The 25,804-nt window shown below is 40.6% G+C and overlaps 1 protein-coding gene across 2 annotated transcripts in view; it reads right to left on the bottom strand.

Annotated features, from left to right (window-relative positions):
* The window catches only part of LOC146288807 (uncharacterized), a 68,203-nt gene extending 50,268 nt beyond the window's left edge, over positions 1 to 17,935 (bottom strand). For both annotated transcript variants that reach the window (XM_084698284.1, XM_084698285.1), the window contains exons 1-3: positions 17,653 to 17,935; positions 16,680 to 16,767; positions 2,947 to 3,446 (exon numbers count right to left, since the gene is read on the bottom strand). In XM_084698284.1, the coding sequence (XP_084554410.1) occupies positions 2,947 to 3,446; positions 16,680 to 16,767; positions 17,653 to 17,768 (704 nt within the window). In that variant the 5' untranslated portion in view covers positions 17,769 to 17,935. The remainder of the gene's footprint in view (positions 1 to 2,946; positions 3,447 to 16,679; positions 16,768 to 17,652) is intronic.
* Between the last annotated feature and the right edge of the window lie 7,869 nt (positions 17,936 to 25,804).

Raw genomic sequence — 25,804 nt, 5'->3', positions numbered from 1 at the left:
GTTTAACCCACTGTCATCCTCACACCCCCCCTAAACACAGTGCATCTTATGTTGCAGCTTTGGGGACAGAGACAGGAGCACAGGAATAGATAGGAACAGATAGAGAGAAGGAGAGAGATACAGGAGAGAGACACACAGGAGAAAGAGAGGAAGATAGAAAAAGAGAGAAAGAGTGTGTGTGTATGTACGTGTGAAAACCCCAGAGCCCAGACAATCTAAAGACAGCGGGGGGGTAATGGATGGCTCTGGGATTTGGGAGTGAAGACCTCGTTAGCCGCTGGTGGAAGTGAGCGGGAGGATTTGGAATCCCTTCCTGGATGATGTAACACAATCAGTCAGAACATCTGAGTCATGCCCATTTCAGCCAACCAGAGGTCAGCTCTCAACTTAGTTCAAGTATTTTAGTCATTACAGATATTAACTAAGCGAACAGGTCATTGAACAGTCCTTATTTCCTCCAATTAAACACTTTTTTGATTCAGTAGCTGGTTGGAAATGTTTCCTTAGGCAGTGTCAATTTCAGTTTGGCCTGAGGCCTAAACAAGACATTCCTACTGGTTAACACTCAACTAAAATATTATTCATGTTGTAGTTGGTTTGTGGTTCATGGCAATTATGATTAACCCACATACATTTGGAGTCAACACTAAGATGTTGTGAAACAAGAAGCAAAATAGCTGGAAGCCTAATCCTCTGTGATGGTGCAACCTGAAAGCAACAGTACTATAATGAATCACCTCTTAGCAGGATGTATAGCCTGTTTTGGTTGATGGGGTCTTTCTGACCAGTATGGCACATTGTGTTGGGTATGTGTACCACATGTCTGATTGTATTTAATTCAGTATAATCCTATTTGTTCAAAACCCCACATATATAGTTATGTGTTATCTTTATTGCTTTCTTGTCAGCTTCTGTGCAGCATATCACTTTGATAATCACAAAAGGAACAGTTAAGTTGAATCCAGTGGTACACTGTGTGTGTGTGTGTGTGTGTGTGTGTGTGTGTGTGTGTGTGTGTGTGTGTGTGATATTTGGGTTTCTACTTCCTTGTTTAACTAGCTCTAGAGCTTATGTAAAGCTGCCTGCTAATCTATTAGCATTATCCTGATATGATCCCTCTTCTCAAGTTTAGCTCAACACTCCTTTCCGTGAAACAGCAATACAAGCAACCATGGGAACTCCCAATTAGAAGTTAGAATTAATGCTGCCCGTGGGCATAGTTCTAGGATGTGCTTAAGAAGTCATAGAGTCCCATTTGGTTTTAAAAGAGGGCAGTCATTCTTCCTTTTCGTTTTATCTTTGTTAGGGGAATTTGGAGTTTGAAACCTTAACCCTTGTGTTCTCTTCGGGTCATTCTGACCCATCAGTCATTGTGACCCACCGTCGTTTGCAACAACTTTACCGCATACAAAAACAAAGTGAAGCATTTTCTTTTAACCGTTGGGCTGTCTCATACCCCCCACAGTTATAAGGTTAAAAAAATTAGAAAATTATATTTATCTGCTTTTGTATTGGGTAAAATTGGGTAAACACAACGATGGTTCGTTATGAACCTTTTGGTCATGTGACCCGAAGGCAGCACAAGGGTTAAGTTTATTATTCTTATTAAGTCCACTGATAACACATTGCTCTCTTTTTCTCACTGATTAAGGTGGTGGGAAAAAGCACGATTACAGAATAAAAAGAAGCTGGAAATCTGATATTTTCTTGTGTGATTACCACACAGAGTCTATAACCTCTTCTGCACATATATCTAGAAACATAAGCTAAATTTACATAAGAACTATAGTGTTTGTGAAACTATCTTGTGCACACATTCTAGAAAGCTCTATCGTACAACCGTGGTGCCAAGAAGCACTGTTGTCCCAAACACTGGCTGGCATCACAGGGTTGATGTGCCCCTACATTGTTACATGCAGAGTGTTAAGATAGGGCATCGCCCGCTTGGCTGACGATCTCACTAGTTGCCCTGATGCAGGTGCCAACACCCATGCCCAGTGGCTGCTCTGACACACACACACACACACACACACATTCCATAACTGGCACAACGGTGCTAATTGCTAGCAGGACCGCTAGAGATGCCTTTGAAGTTTATCCACCTCTATGCTGGTAACACAACACTCACTCTATTCCAGGGGGGTATTCCAAAAAGCAGGTTATGTGACATTCCCAGGTAAGTTAACTCCCAAGCTGACACCCAGCATTGTAGCAACATTGCCAGTAGGTTGCTGCAACATTCTGACAAACTACATTGTGGGAGAAGTTGAGGTTCCAGAGCATGCGTGTTTTTTTGGTTTTCATACTCCACAACAATATGAACCACAAAATGGCTGTAGATCTAACTTGTTGACAAATGTCATGCACATTCTACTACAGCCCCGACAACAATCATGTCATCATTTTGTAAAATCTATAAAAGGACTGTATGATGCAACACTGCATTTCTGAATCTGTGACTACTGCATGAAACCCCTTTAAGGCTCATGGTAAATGTACAAGCTAGCAAGACAGACATGAACAAACTTGCTACTAAGCAATTCTTAAAAATAAACTGTGTAAGGTTCTCCATTCCGTTCATTGGGATATATATTTCTTCTGATAGAGAATAAAGTTATCATAGTCTAACAGAAGAGCTAATACAGAGTCTAGGATTCCATCAGCCTTACCTCTATGATGTTGCCATAGTCGTAAGGTGAGGTATTGCCTGCCTGTTCTGTGATGAAAACTATCGTGTTTGTGTGTACTTGTGTTAGGATTGCTGTTGTGCATTTAGAAACGAGAACATCTTTGGGGTTTGGATTGACAGATGGTCTCTTGATTAATGATACTTTGTAACTCCAGTTTTATTGTGACAACAGCCAAAGTTGTTGAGTTTTCACTACCACAGTTCTGTCTCCCTCACACAAATACTTCAAAAGCCAAAGCAGGAAGTCCAGGACTCACCGGGTCTCCACAGTCTGTGCGTCCGTGTTCACCAGTCGATATGACAATGAACCCTCTGGGTCAGTCACAGACAGAGACAGTCTGTCCACGCACTCCTCTGTCTCTCTCTTTATCCCCGTTGGCGTCCCGCTCTGGGCGATGTCACAGTGTCCCTGGTCCCCGTCTGCGCCACATGTCATTCCTGTGAGGTCTGCTGTCTCCTCCTCCTTATTCTCTACCGCTTGTTCCTCGGGCTGAGTGGTTTCTCTGGATTCAGCCCTGAACTGGAACAGGCTGCTTAGCCTTTTGAGGAAGGAGTTCTCTACTGGCAAAGGAGTGGGTGGGGAGACAGGCTCCTGGGGTGAGTCGGCAGGGAGCTGGATGGGGAGCTGGTAATGGGAGGAAGCCCCAGCATCGTGAGACACACTCCTCTCCCCTCCTCCCTCTGCTACTCCCTCCTCTGCTCCTTCCCTCCTATCTGGCTTCTCTCCGTAAAGCTCTTCCTCGGTGCTCCGGAACACCTAAAAGTGGCGATATGGAAGAGGACAGAGGGGGACAAAAAGAGAGAGAAAAAACCCCACAGATTAACTTTGTCAACGGCGAGGTTGCTGTCGTTGTAGCAGCTGTACCCTGGCAGGGAGAGGAGGAAGGACTCAGCAGAACAGTCTCTTTATCTCTCTCTCTTGTTCTCTCTCTCTCTCTCGTTCTCTCTCTCTCGTTCTCTCTTCATGCCAGCCTGTCCTTACCGACAGAATCAGCCAGCAACAGCTCTCTCTCTCTGATGCAAAAGTGTCTATAAAACCCTCCGCGTGGCTCCCCTCCCCCCTGTAACCCAACCCACAATGGAGTTAACCCTCACTGTGCCACAGGGTGTTAAAGTAGCTTGTGTGTGTGCATGTTTTTGGTGGGGGTCTTGGTTCAGAGAGCTGACACTTTGCAGCATGCTCTCTACATCCATCCTGTCAGTGAGCCTTCTTCAACGCATGAATGGTGCACAGGGGAGAGGGAGGGACCAGCAAGTCACGCATTTCTGGACTGGCTGGGCGTCACAGATGCTGGCCTGGTGTGTTAAATATTTGATTACAGAAAACAAAATTCCTATAGGATTTACCGATTATTGAATCATTGTTTAGTTTATGCAGTTTTTTGTAAACTGGTTTAAACTGGTTTGAACTGTGTATGAAGCTGTAGCCTTGACACAACACGAGAAACACTTTATTCATTGATTTTCAGAAACACCTAAAATATCCTGTAAAAGTCGATGGGAATACCCAAGCTCTTGGACTTATAGCAACTTTGGGCGGTAGCACAGACTCATGCTGTGGAACTGTAGTATGATTGTTTGGCACCCATGCAGGAGCACTTCCTGTCTGTCTGATAGCAGAAATGAAGACAGGAAGCAGTTCGATGTCAACCATGACACCATGACACCTTGACACGTGGGAGGAGGAACCCCGAGGGGAGGAATTAACATCACCAATCAGACAGCTGTTTCTCAAAGTCCAGACACAAAGCCAGAGCAATGGAGGCTGCAGGGATCATTTAGTGACTGGTCACACAACCAATCCCCTGGGAAGACTTAATCCAATGAGATCACTTTAGTTTCTCCGATAAGAAATGATTTATCGATCCCCAGCACCTGCTTCCCAGGGTGTTTGTCTGAATGGTAGTTCTCAATGGACCTGCTGTTGTACAAGTGATTCTATTTGTTCCTATATAAAGGATGGATCATTTAGATGGACAATTTTTTGTTTTTTAGCTGGGATTAGATTAGGAACATATTCTTGCCTGTTTTTTAAGCATAATCAAATCAGAATCGCTGCAGTGTAAATGAATACATCGAAAAAATCAGACGTACATAAAATATGTTGTGAAAAAGTGCAAAATGTTTGTTGTTTATTGAACAAGATTATATCTGCGTTGTCAGACAAGCCAATTTGCTATAATTGAAGTATCTCTTACTACTAATTAAGTTCAAACGTTTAAGTTTTTCTGGCGACAGCCAGACACTGTTTACAAAATGACAGCCATGTTAGTGAGTAAGCAGACTTAGAGATGGTGTAGGCAATGTTGTTTTTTCATATTTGTTGAAATAAACTTCACATCTTGATGGCAACCAATACATCTAAAGGTTTGACGGTAATATAAAATCAACTAGAGAGGGTACAATTTCTGGAGAAATTGTAGGGTGTGCTTGCTTGCGTTGGTTGCAGGGGTCCATATTTAAATTGCATTTTACAACTGATATTTCTGTACATTTTATATAAAAATGCATAGCCGACTTATTTTTAAAGATTACATATATTTAAAAGCATATACATATATTTTTTTCTGCTCATTTACAACTCCAAATACTAAGTGAAGAGTAGAATGAAATAGTTGTCTTCTCGTTTCCCCTGCAAGAGGGAATGGTGATCAGCAACCTCATAGTTGAATCAAAACGAATACATTTGGAAGACCGGTGTATAAATTGACCTAATCTCTATGACTTAAACGTCATTGTAAGTTTTTCCCTTCTTGTGATATTTTCAGGCATTTAGCCTACTCATATGGCATTAATTCATTAATAAAAAAAAAACCTATTGAAGCTTATTTTAACAATGACGTTACCAGCAGTAGCTATCTCAGATGGAATCACGATTCAAATAATACTAGGCCAACTGAAAATATGCCCCCAAAAACGTAAATAAACATCCCAATAACCCATTAAATTACGGCAAATGGTACCAAATGTACGAGATATATCTGTTATATCACATTACAGGCTGTTCTTTGCCGGTAAATATGACTTTTATTAATTCAACTTCTCTGTAAAAAAAACTGAATTAGGTCTAAAGGTCTAGGCGTAGGTCTAAAGACAGGTTAGATCCCGATCTAACTGGACAACATTCACACTCGGGGTGAACACTTAATGTATCCAAACTAGGGATGGGCGATATGGGTCAAAAATGATCTATATAGATATTTATATTTACATCCGATAACGATAATTAAACGATAGACCACAGATCTATAGTAGAAGCTAAATAAGTCTCCTCCTCAACTTTTTTCCCAACACTCGGCATAAGGTTTAAGCAGAGCAGTGTGAGAGAAATGTTTGCAGCCAGGGAGCGTGTACCTGGGGTCAAGTAACTTAAGCTTTATAAAACCTTGCTTTTTATCAATAGACCAATTATTTGTTTGTAAACATTCGGGATGCGCGCACAACGTGGTTGCAGAAAACCGGGAATGGATAGCATTTTAAATGTCAAAAGGAACACACGGATAATACAAATAGTTAGATTTAAAAAGAACAAAAAGGTCGAGGAGGACAGCCTTTAAGAGAGAAAGCGATTACCCATTGATCTGTCGCATCAGAATTTTGATTTGGGTCACGAAAGTCTTGAAATTTGAGTGAGAATGTTGCCGGTACAGACGCATAGTCGAGCGGCAACCTTGTCTTCACGTCATGTCACAAAGTTCATAATTTTACAGTTTTACATTCAATAAACAAGAACTCCACATTTGCAGTTTGTCGTATTAGCAGATTTGGTAACCACCTGTTTGTTTACTACACCAATTTGCACCGAACATTACCTGCTCTTTGTCGGATTTCAAAAAGCCAAACAACTTTCAAATTACTGAACAAGACTAACCCTTTTTATCAACAATTTCTTCTTGGAAGTTGCTCCCTCGCCATGGCTATCGCTGCCACTGTTTTCGGCAATAAGACTAATTTTTACATTAGGTTTACATTAGGTACTCCACTCGACGTGCTCAGTATATTTTAGTGAGTGTAGGCTATTTCTCCGCAACTTCCTGCTGCATCACAGAAATTAAATGGACTGCTGTTCCTAATTATTCTCCATCGACATTATCGATATTATTGAAAATGAATTAATGTTACGATTTCTTTTATTCGAGGGAAGTCATTACTTCGATAGTTATTTTTATCGATTTATCGCCCAGCCCTAATCCAAACTACAGACCATCACATTACACATACCAAAATAGAACAAACACAACAACAAAACTCCAAACAATGCTTATCTAACTAAGCTCAAACTTAACTCTGTAGCTTTTCAGCTTGCCGAGGGGAATTCTGGGAGCGCTGCCACTACACAACTATCTACTCAAATTTCCTTTGTCCTACTCTGGGGCCAGTATTTCAAAACTTGCAATCCAGATCAGAATGATCAGGATAACCAAATCCCCCTGTCGTCAACCACGGATCAACCTGATCCATCACGGTATTTCAAAACTTTGCCGGATTGGATCAGAGTGATCCTGATACTGGCAGATTGGGATGTCCAAATCCGTCACGCCCCCTGGATCACAGATAGGAAACAGGAAATGGAGCGAACATTTTACCAAAAAAAAGGAGAAGTTGGCATAACTAATTGTCTCTAAATGTAAGTATAATCTTGGTCAGTGTTAATGCGTCCTAAGACTAGATGAAAGGCAACCATTATATTGAGTTAACAAATTACGTAAATTATCGCAAAGTTGAAAGCTTGGCGAAGTCAATTAAAGCCGAGTTCGCGTTAATGCGAGCTAACCCTGCTCCATTGACTTCAGTGTTATGGAGCTAACAAGTTAGTAAATAGGCTAGCGTCGGTGTGTTGCGATCCACAGTTCACATTTTAATGCATTTACTCACAAGGAATTGTGTGTAGATTTTAAAATGTGTTGTACATATCTTTTTAGGAAACAGTTGTCAACAAAAGGGACAGCCCTAAAACCGTAATATTTGTTTTTCTTTACAGATGTTTGTGGAAAGAGAAGACAGCCAGTTAACACAGACCTGCTCCAAATGGCATAACCTTTTGAGCTTTGGCTATGAAAATTAAGTGTGTGCTGAATGCATGTTAATAAATACATTTGACAGATTTTCAGTGGAGGCCTTTATCAGTGGGTGTAATTTAACAAAAAACTGTTAAATTAAATAAGGCATTCATTTTCACGGTGTTTGCTGAAAAAGAAAGGAATGTGCAAAGAAAATAAATATTGATCAAACAGCAGTGAAGCTATATCTGTATCAAACAAAGAACTTTTGGGAGAAGTTACACTCTGTTACACGGCTGTTGAAACCGTTACATGTAATCTCCCTCAAATCCACCTCTGAGGTGGGATCAGGGTAATCCTGATTTTTAGGATCAAACTGATCCAGATTTCCCACTAAAGTTTTGAAATACTCAACGGCAGTCTTTTATCCCGATCAAAGGCAGGATTGGATTCCCGAATCTGAATCTGAATCTTCAGGATCAGATTTGCTTTGAAATACCGTTTTTTAGGATCTGATCAGGATTTAATCCAATCCAGGAGGATTAATCCTGTGGGATCATTTTGAAATACCGGCCCCTGGTGTCTTTACATTTATTCATTTAGCAGACTTCCAAAAGAGAGCTTCACTAAAAGAGCATTGGTCAATGATCATAAACAATGAGATAGCCCCAAAAAGGCTTTTGCAGGCTTTTGTAGACTTTGATATTGATTGGTGCATGCTGGGATTGCATGACGTCAACTACCCGAGCTCAATTCACAATTCAAGGTTCCTATGTCTAAACCAAAAACTATGTTATTAAGTTATTTGTCCGTGGGATGAAAGCAAATATCAGCAAAAAACTGTTAAAATAGCTACTTTTGATAAAGTGAAGTTGTGTGTTTTGACAGAAATTTTTTGTGAAAATGTTATTAATATTTGTTAGAACAGACATTTTAGTGTATTTTTAAGAAACAGCATTTGGCTGTAATTCTTATGTAAAATTATAAATTTACAGTTTGCCATTGTCTTTCTATCTGCATTACCTGTCATTCAGAAATACACCTAAAATTTACAGAAAAAGTACAGTATTTTTTTATAATATTTTTTTACAGTGCAGCAATAGGTTAAAACTCTATTATAGAATGTCCCAATACTAACATGCTAGCTTGAAAGTAGTGAATACTAACGTTAACAATCTTTATGTTCATTAGGATAGTGTTGTGTTTGTTCACATTTGAATGCGACATGGGCAAAAAAACAATGCTGGTCTCTCAAAAGCTCTATCTCGTGGACTAACTAGACTAGTCTCCCAGCAGTTCTGTAGTCATGTGTTTTGTGGGAGTGGCTTTGAAGGGAAGGGGTGGGATGTTATGGTCTGAATCGTTTGGCATTGTTGCAATCGTTATAGCTAAAATAGCTAACCTGCAAACCTTCCCTACACCAGCTTTAACAGTAAAGTTGTAGACACTGATGAGGAACACTTGAGAATACTGATTAGCAAAGCCAAGAGGAATCTATCATGTAACAGCCTCTTACATCCTCAGTGATATGGAGAAACACTTCAAAAAGGGGCATTAAGGGGTATGATGAGATATGAATACTATGTATAGATATAAAAAAATGTTCCTTTATGTTCTATGATTAAATTCAATTTGACTAATAACAATCTAAATGCATGATGATTTTATTTAGGGCTGTCAAAGTTAACGCGTTAACACGTTAGCGCAATCTCACTTTAACGCGAAAAAAAAAAACGCTTGCCGTTAACGCAAGTTTCTTTTTGACCCTGGGAATCGCCTGTCGTCACATGACTTTGACTGCTGATGGTAGCTGAATGATGGAGAGAGGGGTTTTAGATGGGAAGTTCCATTTCGAGAAGTTGAGAGACAGCTCGGCTGACAAAAGGCTGTGGGTACTGATTGTCAGGCTGAGTTTAGTTATCACCGGAGTACTTCCAGCCTAAACTATCGCATGCAAGCAAAGCACACAGCTAGCAGCAGCAGCGTTAGCACTGTAGCAGCAGCAGCGTTAGCTCCTGTAACAAATGGCAGGCAACACTTGCAAAAGAAGCGAGCAGCTGACTGAGTTCAACAAAATTGAAACTGTCTTGTTCAACAAAATTGAAACTGTCATGTTTCAATATTAAGGTCAATCTGTGGTTGCTTAAGTATCTGAAGTATGTTTGAGTGAGATTTGAATATTATGGAGCAGGATGTCGTAGTAGGCTATGAGACAACGTGTCTTAAATGTATTTTAAATGTATTTTATTTTCCAGATGTCAAATTTTGTAGATGTTTATTATAGCTACAGAAGTATAGTTAGTGAGTGCATAAAACTCCCTCACAATTTAAGTTGTGTTCCATCTGAACTTCTTATATGGACATTATCATCCAGTTAGGCCTATTTGAAGTTTATAAGTACACCCTTTTAATGTTTTGCTTTTTGTAATCATTTATTGGGGTAACATTTTTACATATTAAATAGTTTTGCGATTAATCGCGAATAATCATGTGAAATATTGCGATTAAATATTTTAAACGCTTGACAGCCCTAATTTTATTACAACTGGCTATGTTTTGCTTTCACAGAATTACGATCCATGGAAATGAACAAGGCTTACTTTTCTTTAACTTTTGGTAGGTACTGCAGCTGTACTTATACAGCATGGACTATTGCAGACATTATGCATAAAATGCAGCATGTTTGGGGCATACTACTTCATCTTAGAATTACGTTTACATTTTATACCATAGCAGATGCTTTTATACAAAGCAATGACAAACAAATACTGGCAAATGGCGTGTCATTTTACATTGATTGAAGCGGTGGATGAGGGAGCTGTCAATGTACACGATTTAAAGGGGACGTTCTTTCTGGAAGAAGTCATGTGGCCGTGTGCATTGCTTTTGCCGTGGTGAATTGTATGATCCATGTTTTACCTCTCGGGCTGTTAAAAAATAGGGTGCACGCGCAATTAGCTTGACTACGTAAATCTGACTTGAATTAGTAGGACTGCGTGAGCTGAAATTGGCCTTTATGGAACCGCTTAAGCCCCGCTTGACTAATTAAACTTATTCAAGTCTTGTTTAGAACTTAAGTCTAGCTTTTTTGAGCGGCCTTTATGGAATAGGCCCCAGATGTAGTATGTCATAAAGGCACTTTGCCACAGAGTATTAGACTTATGCACCAAATCGCTGACATACTTGTACTTGTAATTGTATGTACAAGTATTGATACCCAGCACCCGTAACTTCAAAATAAACTAATATTAATAAACTAATATTTTCAAAATAAAAGTGGAAACTCAACACTATTATCTCTACACCATACCATGACATCACAATAGTCAACAATAAAACATACTGAGCCCTTCACAGTGAACTGTTAATATGAGTCACACTGTCAGATGTGGGGTTCATCACAATTATGACAAGGACATTAAGGACAGACAGGACTTTCTAGAACCCTATCTCTCTGACTCTAGTAGCAAAAATCAGCATGTCTACCCAGAAGCTAATGTTACAGACCCTTTTCCAGAATTTTCTGCCCAGGGGTCTCATTTATAAAGCTTACGTACGTACAAAACGGGGCTGAAAATGTGTGTAGGCCACTTTCCACGCAAAGGTTGTGATTTATTTAAAACGAACTTGACAGAAGAATGTGCGGTCCTCCACGCAAACTCTAACCCTCCCGTAGGCCTACGCACATTTTGAAAACAGTTGGAATTGGCGACGCAGATGACCATACTGTAGTCAGACTGCAGAAATTGAATGTGGGAAGAACATTACTCATTTAGAACATTTATATATTTTGTTTTCCTCACACACGTTTTTTTCATTCAATTTCATGATTATCATGAAGATTACATCCAGCAGTATTATTTGCGCTTGTACTGAGTGATTCTTGTTCCATAAACACCTTGTACAATCCAACTCAAATTTTAAATAAAAAATTTAGCACTTCCTCACCATCAGATTGTCCACTACGGGAGTTCAGGAGGGGGAGATTCCCCGACTGCATGGAATACAGGATAACATCACATATCCTATCTTTAGATAACTGCAGAACACAGTGTATAACTAAATATATTTATTTAATACTGTGCAAATATCCTCATATGTCAAAAACTGTAAATACAGTCGTAAAGCTCCCGTGCAATCGCTACACTCTACGTCCTCATTATCAGTCCAGACTTCAATAGATTACTGTTCATAACAAAACACTTTTGTTTTAAAATTGTATCTCAACTCGCAGTATCACTGGCACAGTTGACGCCACTCGCACAGTTTTTTTAAATTGGTGATCTTCCGGCCACCACATTTTCGGAGTTTTCGGGCTCCACCAATAGGCTAACAGTGTCTGAGAAGTTGTCATGCACTATGATTCACCGTAAAGAACAATCGTATGCCAGGGTCATGATGAGATACTAGATTAGCATTCATGAGGTGCTTTGCATTGACTATTTATGGTAAAAAATATGGAGCTAAATCAGGGCCAAATGTTTTGTTAATTCGAGAAAAAAAAATCTTTAGTCGAAAAACTAAAGTTTGACATTGAAAATGTACGTTTTGGTCAAAAACTTGAAAAATAAAACCATGTATTCAAAGAAAAAATAAGTGTACACATTTTTTTTTTTAGGTTGAATAAAAGTTCGATAACATTTTGGAATAATTTTGAATAAGTTATACATTTTCATTTTTCACTTTCATATTTTCACAGTTTCACATTTCATGTTTTCAGATTCAAAACTTTGTTTTTATGGCTTCAATTTTTTCTTTGTGTTTCATTTATTTTTTTCTTTTTTTTTTTCAGTTTCAGACTTTTGGCCCCAATTTTGCGTAGGGGGCGTGGCTTCGACTCAGAGGCGGGAATTGTGAGTGACAGCCTAACAAAGAGGCAAAAGACTCGGCAGTCGGCATGGCGTCTGCTCCGCCAACCCAGTCTCATACTTCTGCGTATCTATCATCTATGACACGGGTTTTCACATCTATTTTGCGTGCCATATATACGCCAAATCGGAGATCACTAATTACACGTGTGTGGTAAATATTGAGATGATATTGTCTCTAAATATTGAGATGATGTTGTCTCGAGTTATAAAGAGTTAAATCAGAAATCTTTTTTTTTTTAAATCTCCACATCCCACCCTTCCATAGCTGGCAAGAACCTGGCCTGTATCTATATTTTTTTTCTTATTTAAATATAAATAAGAAAAAAAGATAGGCACACACACCACGTGTGTGTGCCACAAATATAAGATGTAGTCTATAGGCTGCTAGGCAAACACACACAGGATATATAAGATGTAGTCTATAGACTACATCTTATATTTCCTGGTGTGTGTGTGCCTATCTTTTTTTCTTATTTATATTTACAAGAATGCTGCTTGGTGTTGGTGGCAAATAATAATTACTGGTTGTTATTTAAAGGTGGTTGAGGTGAACATAACCCCACAAAAACGTGTAAAAAATACAATTGGAAGCTTCGATATTGTGAATCTCCGTAAAATCAGAGTCTGAAGGATGACGTATAATGGATAAAGAGTTAATAAAGTTCTGCGTGTGATAGAGACGCATTTTCTGTTGATAGAATTGATGGGAGGAATTTGAGTATAAACTGCACTCAAAACAGCAATTTGGCGAATATATGGCACGCTAAATAGATGTGTAAACCCGTGTCATAGATGATAGATACGCAGAAGTATGAGACTGGGTTGGCGGAGCGGACGCCATGCCGACTGCCGAGTCTTCTGCCTCTGTGTTTAGGCTGTCACTCACAATTCCCGCCTCTGAGTTGAAGCCACGCCCCCTACGCAAAATCGGGGCCAAAAGTCTGAAACTGAAAAAAAAAAAAACTGAAACTGAAAAAAAAAAACTGAAACTAGAAAAAAAAACTGAAATACAAAGAAAAAAATTGAAGCCATAAAAAAAAGTTTTGAATCTGAAAACATAAAATGTGAAACTATGTGAAAATATGAAAGTGAAAAATGAAAATTAATAACTTATTCAAATTATTCCAAAATTTTATTGAAATTTTATTCAACCTGAAAAAAAAATTGGTACACTTATTTTTTCTTTGAATACATGGTTTTATTTTTCAAGTTTTCGACCAAAACGTACATTTTCAATGTCAAACTTTTTTCTCTCGAATTAACAAAACATTTGGCCCTGATTTAGCTCCATATAAAGATGGGCATGTTCAGGGTGGGGTACAATTCTGATTCACGTATGCACACTTGTGGGTAATCTGTGATTTATAAAGGGAACATTGCGTACAGGTGTGCCTACGCACGGTTTTATAAATCTGAAGTTTTGTGTGCGTACGCCATTTTAAGCTTTTGGGCGTACGTACACTTTAGTAAGAATCCTACACACAGTTTTATAAATGAGACCCCAGAGCATTTCTATACATTTCTCCCAATCTGAAACATAATGTGTGTGTTCCGACACGCAACCCTTTCTTTCCTCACTAGTAACTGTTTATGGATTTAGAAGGAAAGAGCTAGTTATTGAGTAACTCAATAAGAAAGTATTTTTTTCTTGTTTAATCACTGTAGGTAATACTCACACACGGCTAAACTCATTTTGACATACAATTGCCTTTTTGAGATTTTCACATCTCACATGTGGGGTTGTGTATGATAACTGGTTAGGATCAAGTTTCACTTTTAGTGTTTGAGGAGGCCCCAAAATGTATATTTATGAAGAAACCCCCCCCACAACTTTTCACCTGAAATCTTTCTTTGAAAATATGAAGGGGCTGGCTACAGATAGAACTGGGATGTACAGTCAAGGCCTTAAGTTTTGGCAGTGACAAATGTTGTGTTTTGCAAAGTTTGCTAGTTTAGTATTTGAGGAAAATGTTTTCACGTTTCTGTTGAATACTGGAAAACAATAATGCACATTGAATTGGTTTTAAAAGCTTTTTTGGGCAAAAATTATTATGTCACTGCCAATACTTTTGGCCACGACTGTAGTACTTGATATTTAAAGAAAACACTAGCTTGTGTGTATTGAAAACGGGACAACAAGGACACACCTCAGAAAAGAAGATACAAAACGGAGACCAAGTCATCCTGATGAAAACATTCATGCCATAAGACAGACGCCCTCGTTCACATCCTCTCTTCCTTCATCTCACTCTCTGCCGACTGTAGTCTCTCTCTCCCTTGCCACTTCTAACTCTCTCCGTCGCTCTCACCGCTGAGAGTACCAGCCGCAAGTCAGAGGAAGGGGAAAGAACTGTGTGTTTTGATGAACCCATTCTCTGCTTGTTTGGCCTTCTGACAAAGCCAACAAACTGAGGGGGAGAACAGCCTCCTTTCAATGTTGCTGTTGACCTACTTTATTTTTCCAAGAACAGACATTTTACCAGCAGAAAAGGGTCACAAGCCAAACATTTTTACAAAATCGCACCACACTAAGAAATGCACACAGAATCATGCAAAATTACCAGAGTTTGCCTAACTTTAGCTTCTGATTTGCCACTCTGAGAGACATAGTTTCATAATTTCTTGTTATCATGGGTCACAATTTCTTAAAGGTTCCAGAAACTTTTAATGTTTCCAGTCTTCACAGTAAATGCCTGCTGTTTCCACTGTAAATAAGCACAGTGTGACACGAGAAAATATGACAAAATCAGCATATGACAAAGTGGTCCAGTTCCACAACCACACGTTGCGGCTGAGTGACATTATGGACGGCCGTGTGAAAAAGAGTTGGAGGATTTCAGGGGAATGGGAATGAAATAGTACTCAAGGCAATGTAAGTTCTGGATGTTGTTTTACATGCAGTTGTGACTGCAGCATTCCCAAACTCTGGAGAGTTTTTAAGTGCTCCTAATATAGCTCCTCCTGGTCATGAGAGTGCAGTACACCCACACTCCCACACGTGCACAAACACATGTATACACATGCATCTCAACTAGTCACATGAGATGTTGACGTGAGCTTGGTGCAAATGGACTATCTTGTGGACTATACACACAACACTATTGGAAGGTCATAATAAAATAAGAAAGGGCAGCACACTCATTTGCAACTTTCGCCCAGGTCAATACCTTGCTTGTGGTTAATATCCCCCATCAAAGGGGGAGCTGGCCTGATTTAGCAGGGACGACATTTGATCTCTTACAGTATAACCACATCTCTCTCTGCTGAGTGGCTGAGTATATAGAGTAGTGCAAGAGCTCATTCTGTGACAGAGCTACCAGTCTCATTGATGGCGTTGAGAGCACCAAACCCACCAGAGCACCGATTGCCAGTTCTCCTACAAGCAAATTTAGGAGCTGAATGATAAGACTGTATTCAACAGACAAAATAGCTACCTGTTACCTTACCCAGGTTCATAGCAAAGACTTACGTCATGAATCTGCTCAAGGGAGGGCATTGATTTTAATAGAAGAAAAGATGCAGGGGGGGGTTGTGATAGCTGTTATTGACAACTCCACATAACTGATAGTATCCAAACTGTTCATATTATTTGGAATACTTTTTGTAAATACTATTGAAAGAGCCTGTCCATAATTAGTCAAAAAAAGTGAAAAGTATGAGTTCTGCATGCAAAACCCCACTTGGCAGTATCCTGGTCAAATTCCATGTAAAGCTTCTGGAACCACACGTGCACACTCACTTTTTCTCATACTGTACATGCACACACACACACTTGCACACACTCACCAGCTCACTGAGACGCAGCCAAAAAAGGGGCACACACACAAAAACACACACTGCCTCAGGGTATGAGAGCTTCAAGAGAGCCCTAGGGCCACATCTTATGCAACCCTCATACAAATTTCAGCAGATACCACATGCATTTCCCTGTAGTCCTCGACACCCAGCTCCAGTAACGCTGATGTTACAGCTTCCGTCTGTGTTTACATTCTCTCCTCATACAGCACAGAAGCTACATCTAGGACAGCTATACTGACCAATTCTGCCTGGTTTAGTGGTTTGGCCTCTATGTATTATTGTGCAGTTAAGTGGGGTGCAACTGTACGGTATGTTTTGTACCTTGGATAGGTGCTCCTGTAGCAGGGATGGGTCCCCATCACTTGGCCCAGTGCTTAGGTTGCAGACTCCGTTCTCCTGGCCATTGGGACTGGATAAAAAAACAAAACAATAGACCATAAGCTAAACCATAAAATGCAATCCTCTTGGCAGTACTAGTCTAAAATAACTGAGTAATTGCCATTCTTGTCATTTTTGGATCCTGCACAATCCCATATTATGTAGCTTGTTTTTTTGCATAGGACTTCCACAGTAAACTGTGATAGTGTGCATCGTCTACAGCTTTGACATCTGGACATAACTCCTTGTAGAACCACAATACCTGACTAAACCTGTTTTGGATGTATCGTGTTTGCACAAGTCTCTGGGGGCTGCAGTTCTCAAAAGGTGGTACCTGAGGCAGGTGTAGCAATCAGAGACAGTGCTGGCCCTCCTACTGTACGTGAATGGTAAAATAAATTTCAGAGTTGTGTGATATTTCTATTTGAGACATTCTCTGTGCCTTGCAATACAAATTTACTTAAAATACTCTTATCTAGCCGGTATCATAGCCAGTGGAAGCTGTGTTTTGCATGGGGCCATTGTGACTGTAGAGAGGAGTTACAACAACACAATTGTTTCTTTAGGGTGACAGATGGTCAGAATTTGTGCCAGTTGACGCAGTAGCCGCTGCTTGATTGGCACGTTAATAATCAGGATACTGTTTACTTTAGCTTGAATTATTATTTTGGGAATGATAAGTTAATACTGAATACATATACGTCTTCAATATCATTCAGATGTAGGAAGTAGCACATTGTAGGCTACATTAACTGCTAAGGCTACTCGCGTCTTATGCCAAGATCTATCGTCCTCAAATTTCACATCGAAAGCTGTTTAATACATCGTCGCAAAAAGCTGGAGCCTCCCCTGAGAAAATACGTAAAACGTTTAGAAAACCTTGTTGGTGTTATGATTTTTAATGATAGTTTCTAACCTGATATCTTCATCGTCTGTTTTCTCGTGATCCTGAGATTTACTTCTCAGAAACAGTCTGGAAAAGTTTCGGGCTATATCCTCCTGCCATGAAGTTTGTCTCCTCATGTTTGACATAACGACACAAAAACGAAGCGCATCAGGACATGGAATTTAACAAATTCCATATAAACCTATTCAATGTAAATACATAACAAGGATATTGTTCAATTCAGTCTTGTATCGTATAGGTTTTGGCATAATTCTGAAGTGTCCGTCAGCCCTGACTACAGAGGCTCAGACGGCTGAAGAGGCACTGGGAATTAGGGGAGGAGCTATAGCCATATTCAAGTAGCCTAATCATTTTCGTCATAGAAGTAGGAATGACATTAAACATACGCGTGCAGTGCCCATGATGCAGTTGGTGCTGAAGATGTCAGTGAAACACATAAATACCGATTACTTGAACTATAAGCAGTGCACAGTCCCTGTGATAAAATTGGTGACAGACACATAAACACACACTCACCCACACAGATTCCTGGAATTATATAGATTGTGCAGTGGCCATGGTGCAGCTAGTGATGACAGTTCTTCTCAGTGGCTTTGGTACCTATATTTTTCAGATCACAATTAAAATGCTCTGTCATCTCTGAAGTAGGCCTACTTCTTATCTATTCTTGTCACTTTTGCCTATCATAAATTTCTCATTATATTAAACAAATTGCCAACACTCTAGTACATTCACGCAAATTAAAATGTAGCCTTAATTTGTCTGCTGTTTCCTTCGTTATCAATTGCTATGTTATGTTGATCAAAATGTCACCACAAACATCTAGACATTTACTTCAAAACAGAAGTAATTACATGCACAATGGTTTCGCCAATTATCATGATTGTAGGCCTAATTCACCATACAGCCTTTAGCTTACAGTTCTGCCTAAAAAGTGTTTGCTATGGTTACATAAACGTTTGTATTTTCTCCTTTGTGCTATGCACTGCTGTAAAATAGTATTGTATTTTCCTATATTGCATTCGCATAAATAAGACATGACAACTGGACGAGGAGACTAAATTCACACAAATATTGTGCCTGTCGTATGCACGTTTGTGGATCTCTATATCCATGCCTAAAGAAAGTGACCAAGGAGGCTAACGTGGTAGGAATAATGCCCATGTCTGTAATGCAGCTGGTGATTATAATGTGGTAGCATATTTGCAATGTGCTGGCAGTTTTTACATCAGTAAACATCAGTGACAAATCCAATGTCAATGCACTTTATAAACTAGAGACCATACCATTTCTGGGGAAATTGTGAGGGTGTGCTTACGGCTGCCCAATTTACCCATAGTCTCCTGGTGTTTACTGATATCAACCATTCAGTGTGTTTTTACATTGGTTTTAGACAGCAAAGAAAATGTGTGTAGGTTATTGGTCAACTCGTCCCGTTATCTGGTTCCTAGGATTATAATTCCTGCATAGCAACCATTAGTTGACATGTAATTTTGTAAACTTGTAATAAACCATATAACCAAAATGTCTTCCAGTTGATAAGTAACATATACAAATTACTCATCCAAAGCGACAGAAAGATAGCCTTGAGTAACCAAAAGGATATGGGAATGTTATGCAAAGAACATGTTTTACCTTATTACATGACATTTGTGTGAAATTGATCAAAATAAAATTCCATCAACATTTATGTCCAATTTTCCAGGTTAAGATTTCCAGCAACTAGTTTATCTAAAGTGGATATTTGATGTCCATAATTATTTCAAGCATCATATAGATTTGGGGTTAAGTGTCTCCTGCAAAAGGTATCAGATTTTAACAAACAAATAACAAGTATTTTAAAAAGCACACTTGAAATCCTTGAAAGTTCAGGTTTATTTTGTAACAACTACAGGTACATTTACATGATTTTATTATAAATACTGTCCAAAATGGTTATTATTGATGCCCTTGTAGCACCTGTATCTCATATTCAATGTGAATTGAATCTCAAGAACATTGAGAACTGGTGCACTTAAATTTATCTGGATAATTGAGACTTGTACACACTTTTCCAGAATGACCAGTGGTGTTGGAGTGGGTCACCCGTCAATGCTCTGCAGCTGCTCACTGTTCATAGTGTACATGATGGATCCAAAATGTATACACATTTATAACATTTACGCAAACTGTAACTAAATGAATATAAGCTATAAATCTGGAGGTGGTGCCCGATCACTGCTCCACAGCTGCCCGCCACACCTACTGAATAGAACGGGTGACAAAACAGCAGAAATTGAAACATGAAATTTAACACAAACATCAATGCATAGCTAAAGATGTATTTATTTAAGGGGGAGAAGAACAACATGAACTATAACAAAGTTAACATCAACAGACTGTAAAAATGTGTTTGTTTGGGGGGTTTTTTTTTGGGGGGGGGAGAGAAAAACAACATGAACTATAACAAAGTTAAAGAAATCGCCACTGCACACAACACTTTTTCTGCTTATGAGTTCCATTTTCACTTTCTCTCAGCCTACTACCTTGAACGGACCACCTAGCTACGTAAACACATTCCCGTATTCAACGGCAGCGTCATTATTTCAATCAGCGTAACCGGCGTAGTGCAAGCGTAGGGTTTGGGTTCGGTGGGAACAAATTTAAAGTTCGGCCGAAACCGAATCCCGTCCAAAAGCCCAATATTCGACCCAATCCTGGATTTGGTGCATCCCTAGTCAATAGAGCATGACATACTGCGCCAACTTCTTTCTTTTCTTTCAACTTCTTCTCTACTTTGAAGAGCTCATTGATGAGTTTGAATTGAGAAAGAGCAGAAAACAAACCTTTTAATATCACTGATGTGATGATGGTGAGTCACATGTTTAAACTGATCATATTTATAGAGTGGTTCTGTGGACTTTAAAGCACTGATGTGTCAGTGCACCTGGCGTGGTTTGTGTGTGTGTCATGATGTGCGTTGGGGTGATATAGGGGCCTCATTCTGGTAATTAGCCCCAGGCCTCCAAATGTCTTAATCCGGCCCTGCCAGAGACGCTGAGCGTCCAGTGCGAGACATAACCGCAGCATTTGTCCAATGACCGTATCCAATCACCTTCATGAAGCCATTGTTGTCTTGCATGCTTTGATACCGGCAACGATACGGGACGCTAAGAGAACGTGCACTTCACTCCGGGTGGATGCATAAAATTTTAAAAAAATTGTTCTGGTTTTTTTTTATATCTCCCGTGCCGGGCCCCCTAGTGGCCGGGGCCCGGGGCAGCAACCCCTCCAGCCCATTGCACAAACGCGGCCCTGCTTAGTACTGTAACCCCCCTATTTTGACAATCTGAAACGAAAGTATCAAAACGCAAAGCGCAAGTAACTTTGTGGGCGTGACTTCAGCTTGGTTGTTATTTTGCTGGGAGGATAAATGACTTTGCGCCTGGCGCAAATCTAAAAAGGGTTGGTCTGAAGTAGCTACATTACTTATGGGTGTGGTTTGGGCGTAACGTGCAATAAACCAATCAGAGCATCATCTCACATTCCCTTTAAGAGCAGCGCTTGTTCCATTGCGAATTGCTATTATAACGGCGGATTTGCCAAGCGCACGCCAGTGGTTCACAGCCGAGGAGATAGACGTTGTCGTCAGGGCCGTAAAAGATAGAGAAGTGACATTGTATGAGAAAGGCAGAGCATTTTTCTCATTGCACTAAATTGCCCACTCATGCTACTCATTCAAATTCTTATTCTTATTTTTACATATATATATATATTTTTTATTGTTGTATTTTTAAATTGTTTAGTTCTTAGAATTAGTTTAAGTAATGTACTTAATTTATACCAGCATATGTTTATTGTTTGCACCTTCCTACCACAGCAAATCGCATATTTGTGTAACATAAGCTTCATGGCGAATAAACCGAATTCTGATTCGATGGAAATGTTACAAATGAAGTTCACATAGGCTACATAGAAATTTCTTATGAAAATATTTGTATAATCATTGAAGAAATGTAACACGCCATAAATCAAAACAATGTAACTTAGCTTCGCAGAAAGAAGACCCTGGCCTCGCCAGCAGTGCGCACGGACCAAGCTTGCGCCCTTAAAATAGCATCTGAATATTACGCCATTGGCTTTAATCCACGTTTTTCCCGGTCAGTGGCGGAAAGGTTTTTCGGAAACTGCAAAATAGCACCAGGGAACGTTTGCGCCGGAACACGCCTCCTTTTTCGCTGAACCGCCCACGGGAGCGCATAGTCATTTCGACGTGCGTCTGTGGAGGGAAAAGTCGGCTTTGCGTCGAGTGCAAACTAGGAATGACACTTGCGTCGTTGACTAAGTCAATTGCGCTGGGTGCAAGATAGGGCCCTAAGACTTAAAGTTCAAATTATCACATGACCAATCTGGGTTTGCTACTGTTAAAATTAAAAACTTTATAAGGGCGAAATAAATCAATGTTATCATGTAAGCAACACAACTAATAACATTGCTAATTAGTGCATTAGATTAATAGTGTGTGAATAATCAAAGATGAAAAATAATCAATAATATTTGCGTCACAGGGGAGCCCCTAAATCAATTCTGCTTAAGTTTCATAAAGGCTTGGGCCGGAACAGGTGTTGTATCACCCGATGCATGACTCTCTGGATTGGCACCCCTTCGCGGGAGCGCGCGCGATTCAAAGAGTGAAGGATTTCGTCTTGATATCGCATCCAAAAGAAGGGGAGACAGAAGTCTCACAGAGAAGGATGTCTGTTATCTGTGTAAATATCAGATGCTATTTTCAACACAAAATCCTTAAAATTCGTCATTCAAACGGTATACGCGAACCAACATTCTTACTCCACGACATCGCATTCTGAGGAAATATACCCCAGTGTGATCATGATTATTGCTCAAAGTATTTCACATGGCATGGCTCTTCATACTAATGTATAGGTTCAAAGGCATGCGATTTTAATGCAGTTAGCCTGTGCGTAGGGTGGGTTACTCAGACAGGTCGAAACAACAGCCTTCTGATCCAGAATCAGCTGTCCTGAAAAGGGACCAAAGGTTCACATGCCTAGCCTACAAAAGACAACTATTAAAAACAATGTATCAACCATGTATCAACATCAAAAGAACCATCAAATCCTTTTTTAAGATAGGAAATATTATTCTTATTGTTTAAGTCAATGAAATAAATAAAACATAATACTCCCTCACCTAACACGGACTATTCTGTTTTCAGACCTGTCCACCCTATACATACACATGTATTGGTATTCAATTTATGCTATTAAATGTACATAATGCTGGCGTAGAAGGATAGAAACGTATGCGAGGGGAGAGCATTTCATGGCATGTTTCCCATTAGATGTAAGTGCAATGAACCCCCTGCTAACCCTGACCAGGACAGTGTGACATGCCTGAAACTCACTGTGGTTACTCATACTAGTGCCCTTAGTGTACAGTAAGAATCATTTGATGCTGGGAAATACAAAACAGATAATAGAGGGGGGGTGCATCTCACGACAGGCTTAATGCACCCTCTGCTAACCCTGACTAGGAAAGTGTTACATGTCTGAAACTTACTGTGGTTACTCATACTAGTGCCCTCAGTGTATAGTAAGACTCATTTGATGCTAGGATATACAGAACTGCCTTGACAGAAAGAAATACTTTGTGAAGACCTCAATAAACATTAGTAACAAAGAAAAAAACACAAAAGGAGTCACGTATTTATCATACACTAGATTGTTTTGGTTATGCAAATAACTACAACAGGACAGTGGTTGTCTTGTCAGCTCATTTGTACTGTTTCCCAAAATCAAAATACCTACCAGCAGGTAATATGGGACTGCAACAGCATTGCAAATAATAAAAGGTTTATATTATTTAATTGTATTCAATAGCTTTAATTTTATAGTGTCTGTTATTCACAGAGTGTGTGCATTGCACAATATGGGGCTAGTATGAGTAACCACAGTAAGTTTCAGGCATGTAACACTTTCCTAGTCAGGGTTAGTAGGGGGTGCATTAAGCCTGTCGTGAAATGCACCCCCTCTCTATTGTCTGTTCTGTATATCCCAGCATCAAATGATTCTTACTGTACACTGAGGGCACTAGTATGAGTAAGCACAGTAAGTTTCAGGCATGTCACACTGTCCTAGTCAGGATTAGCAGGGGGTGCATTAAGCCTGTCGTGAGATGCACCCCCCCTCTATTGTCTGTTCTGTATATCCCAGCATCAAATGATTCTTACTGTACACTAAGGGCACTAGTATGAGTAACCACAGTAAGTTTCAGGCATGTCACACTGTCCTGGTCAGGGTTAACAGGGGGTTCATTGCACTTACATCTAATGGGAAACATGCCATGAAATGCTCTCCCCTCGCATACGTTTCTATCCTTCTACGCCAGCATTATGTACATTTAATAGCATAAATTGAATACCAATACATGTGTATGTATAGGGTGGACAGGTCTGAAAACAGAACAGTCCATGGTAGGTGAGGGATTATTATGTTAGATTTTTTCATTTATTTTATTTATTTGAACAATAAGAATCGTCGTCGTCATCTGCCGCTTGTCCGGGGATCGGGTCGCGGGGGCAACGACCTAAGCAGGGAGGCCCAGGCTTCCCTCTCCCCGGCCACTTCCACCACCTCTTCCTGGGGGACCCCGAGGCGTTCCCAGGCCAGCCGAGTGACATAGTCCCTCCAGCGTGTCCTGGGTCTTCCCCGGGGCCTCTTCCCAGTGGGACGTGCCCGGAACACCTCACCAGGGAGGCGTCCAGGAGGCATCCTAATCAGATGCCCGAGCCACCTCAGCTGGCTCCTCTCGACGCGGAGGAGCAGCGGTTCTACTCTGAGCCCCTCCCGGATGACCAAGCTTCTCACCCTATCTTTAAGGGAGAGCCCGGACACCCTGCGGAGAAAGCTCATTTCGGCCGCTTGTATTCGCGATCTCGTTCTTTCGGTCACTACCCATAGTTCGTGACCATAGGTGAGGGTAGGAACGTAGATCGACTGGTAAATAGAGAGCTTCGCCTTTTGACTCAGCTCCTTCTTCACCACGACGGACCGATGCAGAGCCCGCATCACTGCGGACGCCGCACCGATCCGCCTGTCGACCTCGCGCTCCATTCTTCCCTCACTCGTGAACAAGACCCCGAGATACTTGAACTCCTCCACTTGGTTCAGGATCTCCTCCCCGACCCGGAGATGGCACTCCACCCTTTTCCGGTCGATAACCATGGCCTCAGATTTGGAGGTGCTGATTCGCATCCCAGCCGCTTCACATTCGGTTGCGAACCGCTCCAGTGAGAGCTGAAGGTCACGGCCCGATGAAGCCAACAGGACCACATCATCTGCAAAAAGCAGCGACCCGATCCTGAGGTCACCAAACCGGACCCCCTCAACACCCTGGCTGCGCCTAGAAATCCTGTCCATATAGGTAATGAACAGAATCGGTGACATAGGGCAGCCCTGGCGGAGTCCAACCCTCACCGGAAACAAGTTCGACTTACTACCGGCAATGCGGACCAAACTCTGGCACCGGTCGTACAGGGACCGGACAGCCCCGATCAGGGAATCCGGTACCCCGTACTCTCGGAGCACCCCCCACATGAGCCCCCGAGGGACACGGTCGAACGCCTTTTCCAAATCCACAAAACATGTGTAGACTGGTTGGGCGAACTCCCATGTACCCTCCAGGACTCCGCAGAGGGTATAGAGCTGGTCCACTGTTCCACGGCCAGGACGAAAACCACATTGCTCCTCCTGAATACAATCCTGTAACAATAAGAATAATATTTCCTATTTAAAAAAAGGATTTGATGGTTCTTTTGATGTTGATACATGGTTGATACATTGTTTTTAGTACTTGTCTTTTGTAGGCTAGGCATGTGAACCTTTGGTCCCTTTTCAGGACAGCTGATTCTGGATCAGAAGGCTGTTGTTTTCAACCTGTCTGAGTAACCCACCCTACGCACAGGCTAACTGCATTAAAATCGCATGCCTTTGAACCTATACATTAGTATGAAGAGCCATGCCATGTGAAATACTTTGAACCTGCTACACAAAATACATTTTGTGTAGCAATAATCATGATCATACTGGGGTATATTTCCTCAGAATGCGATGTCGTGGAGCAAGAATGTTGGTTCGCGTATACCGTTTGAATGACGAATTTT

This window comes from Hypomesus nipponensis, chromosome 5 (genome assembly GCF_054491055.1).
Source record: "Hypomesus nipponensis isolate SF chromosome 5, ASM5449105v1, whole genome shotgun sequence".
Taxonomy (NCBI): Eukaryota; Metazoa; Chordata; class Actinopteri; order Osmeriformes; family Osmeridae; genus Hypomesus; species Hypomesus nipponensis.
Note: the sequence above shows the minus strand (reverse complement) of the source record. Positions and strands in the feature narration are given on the sequence as shown.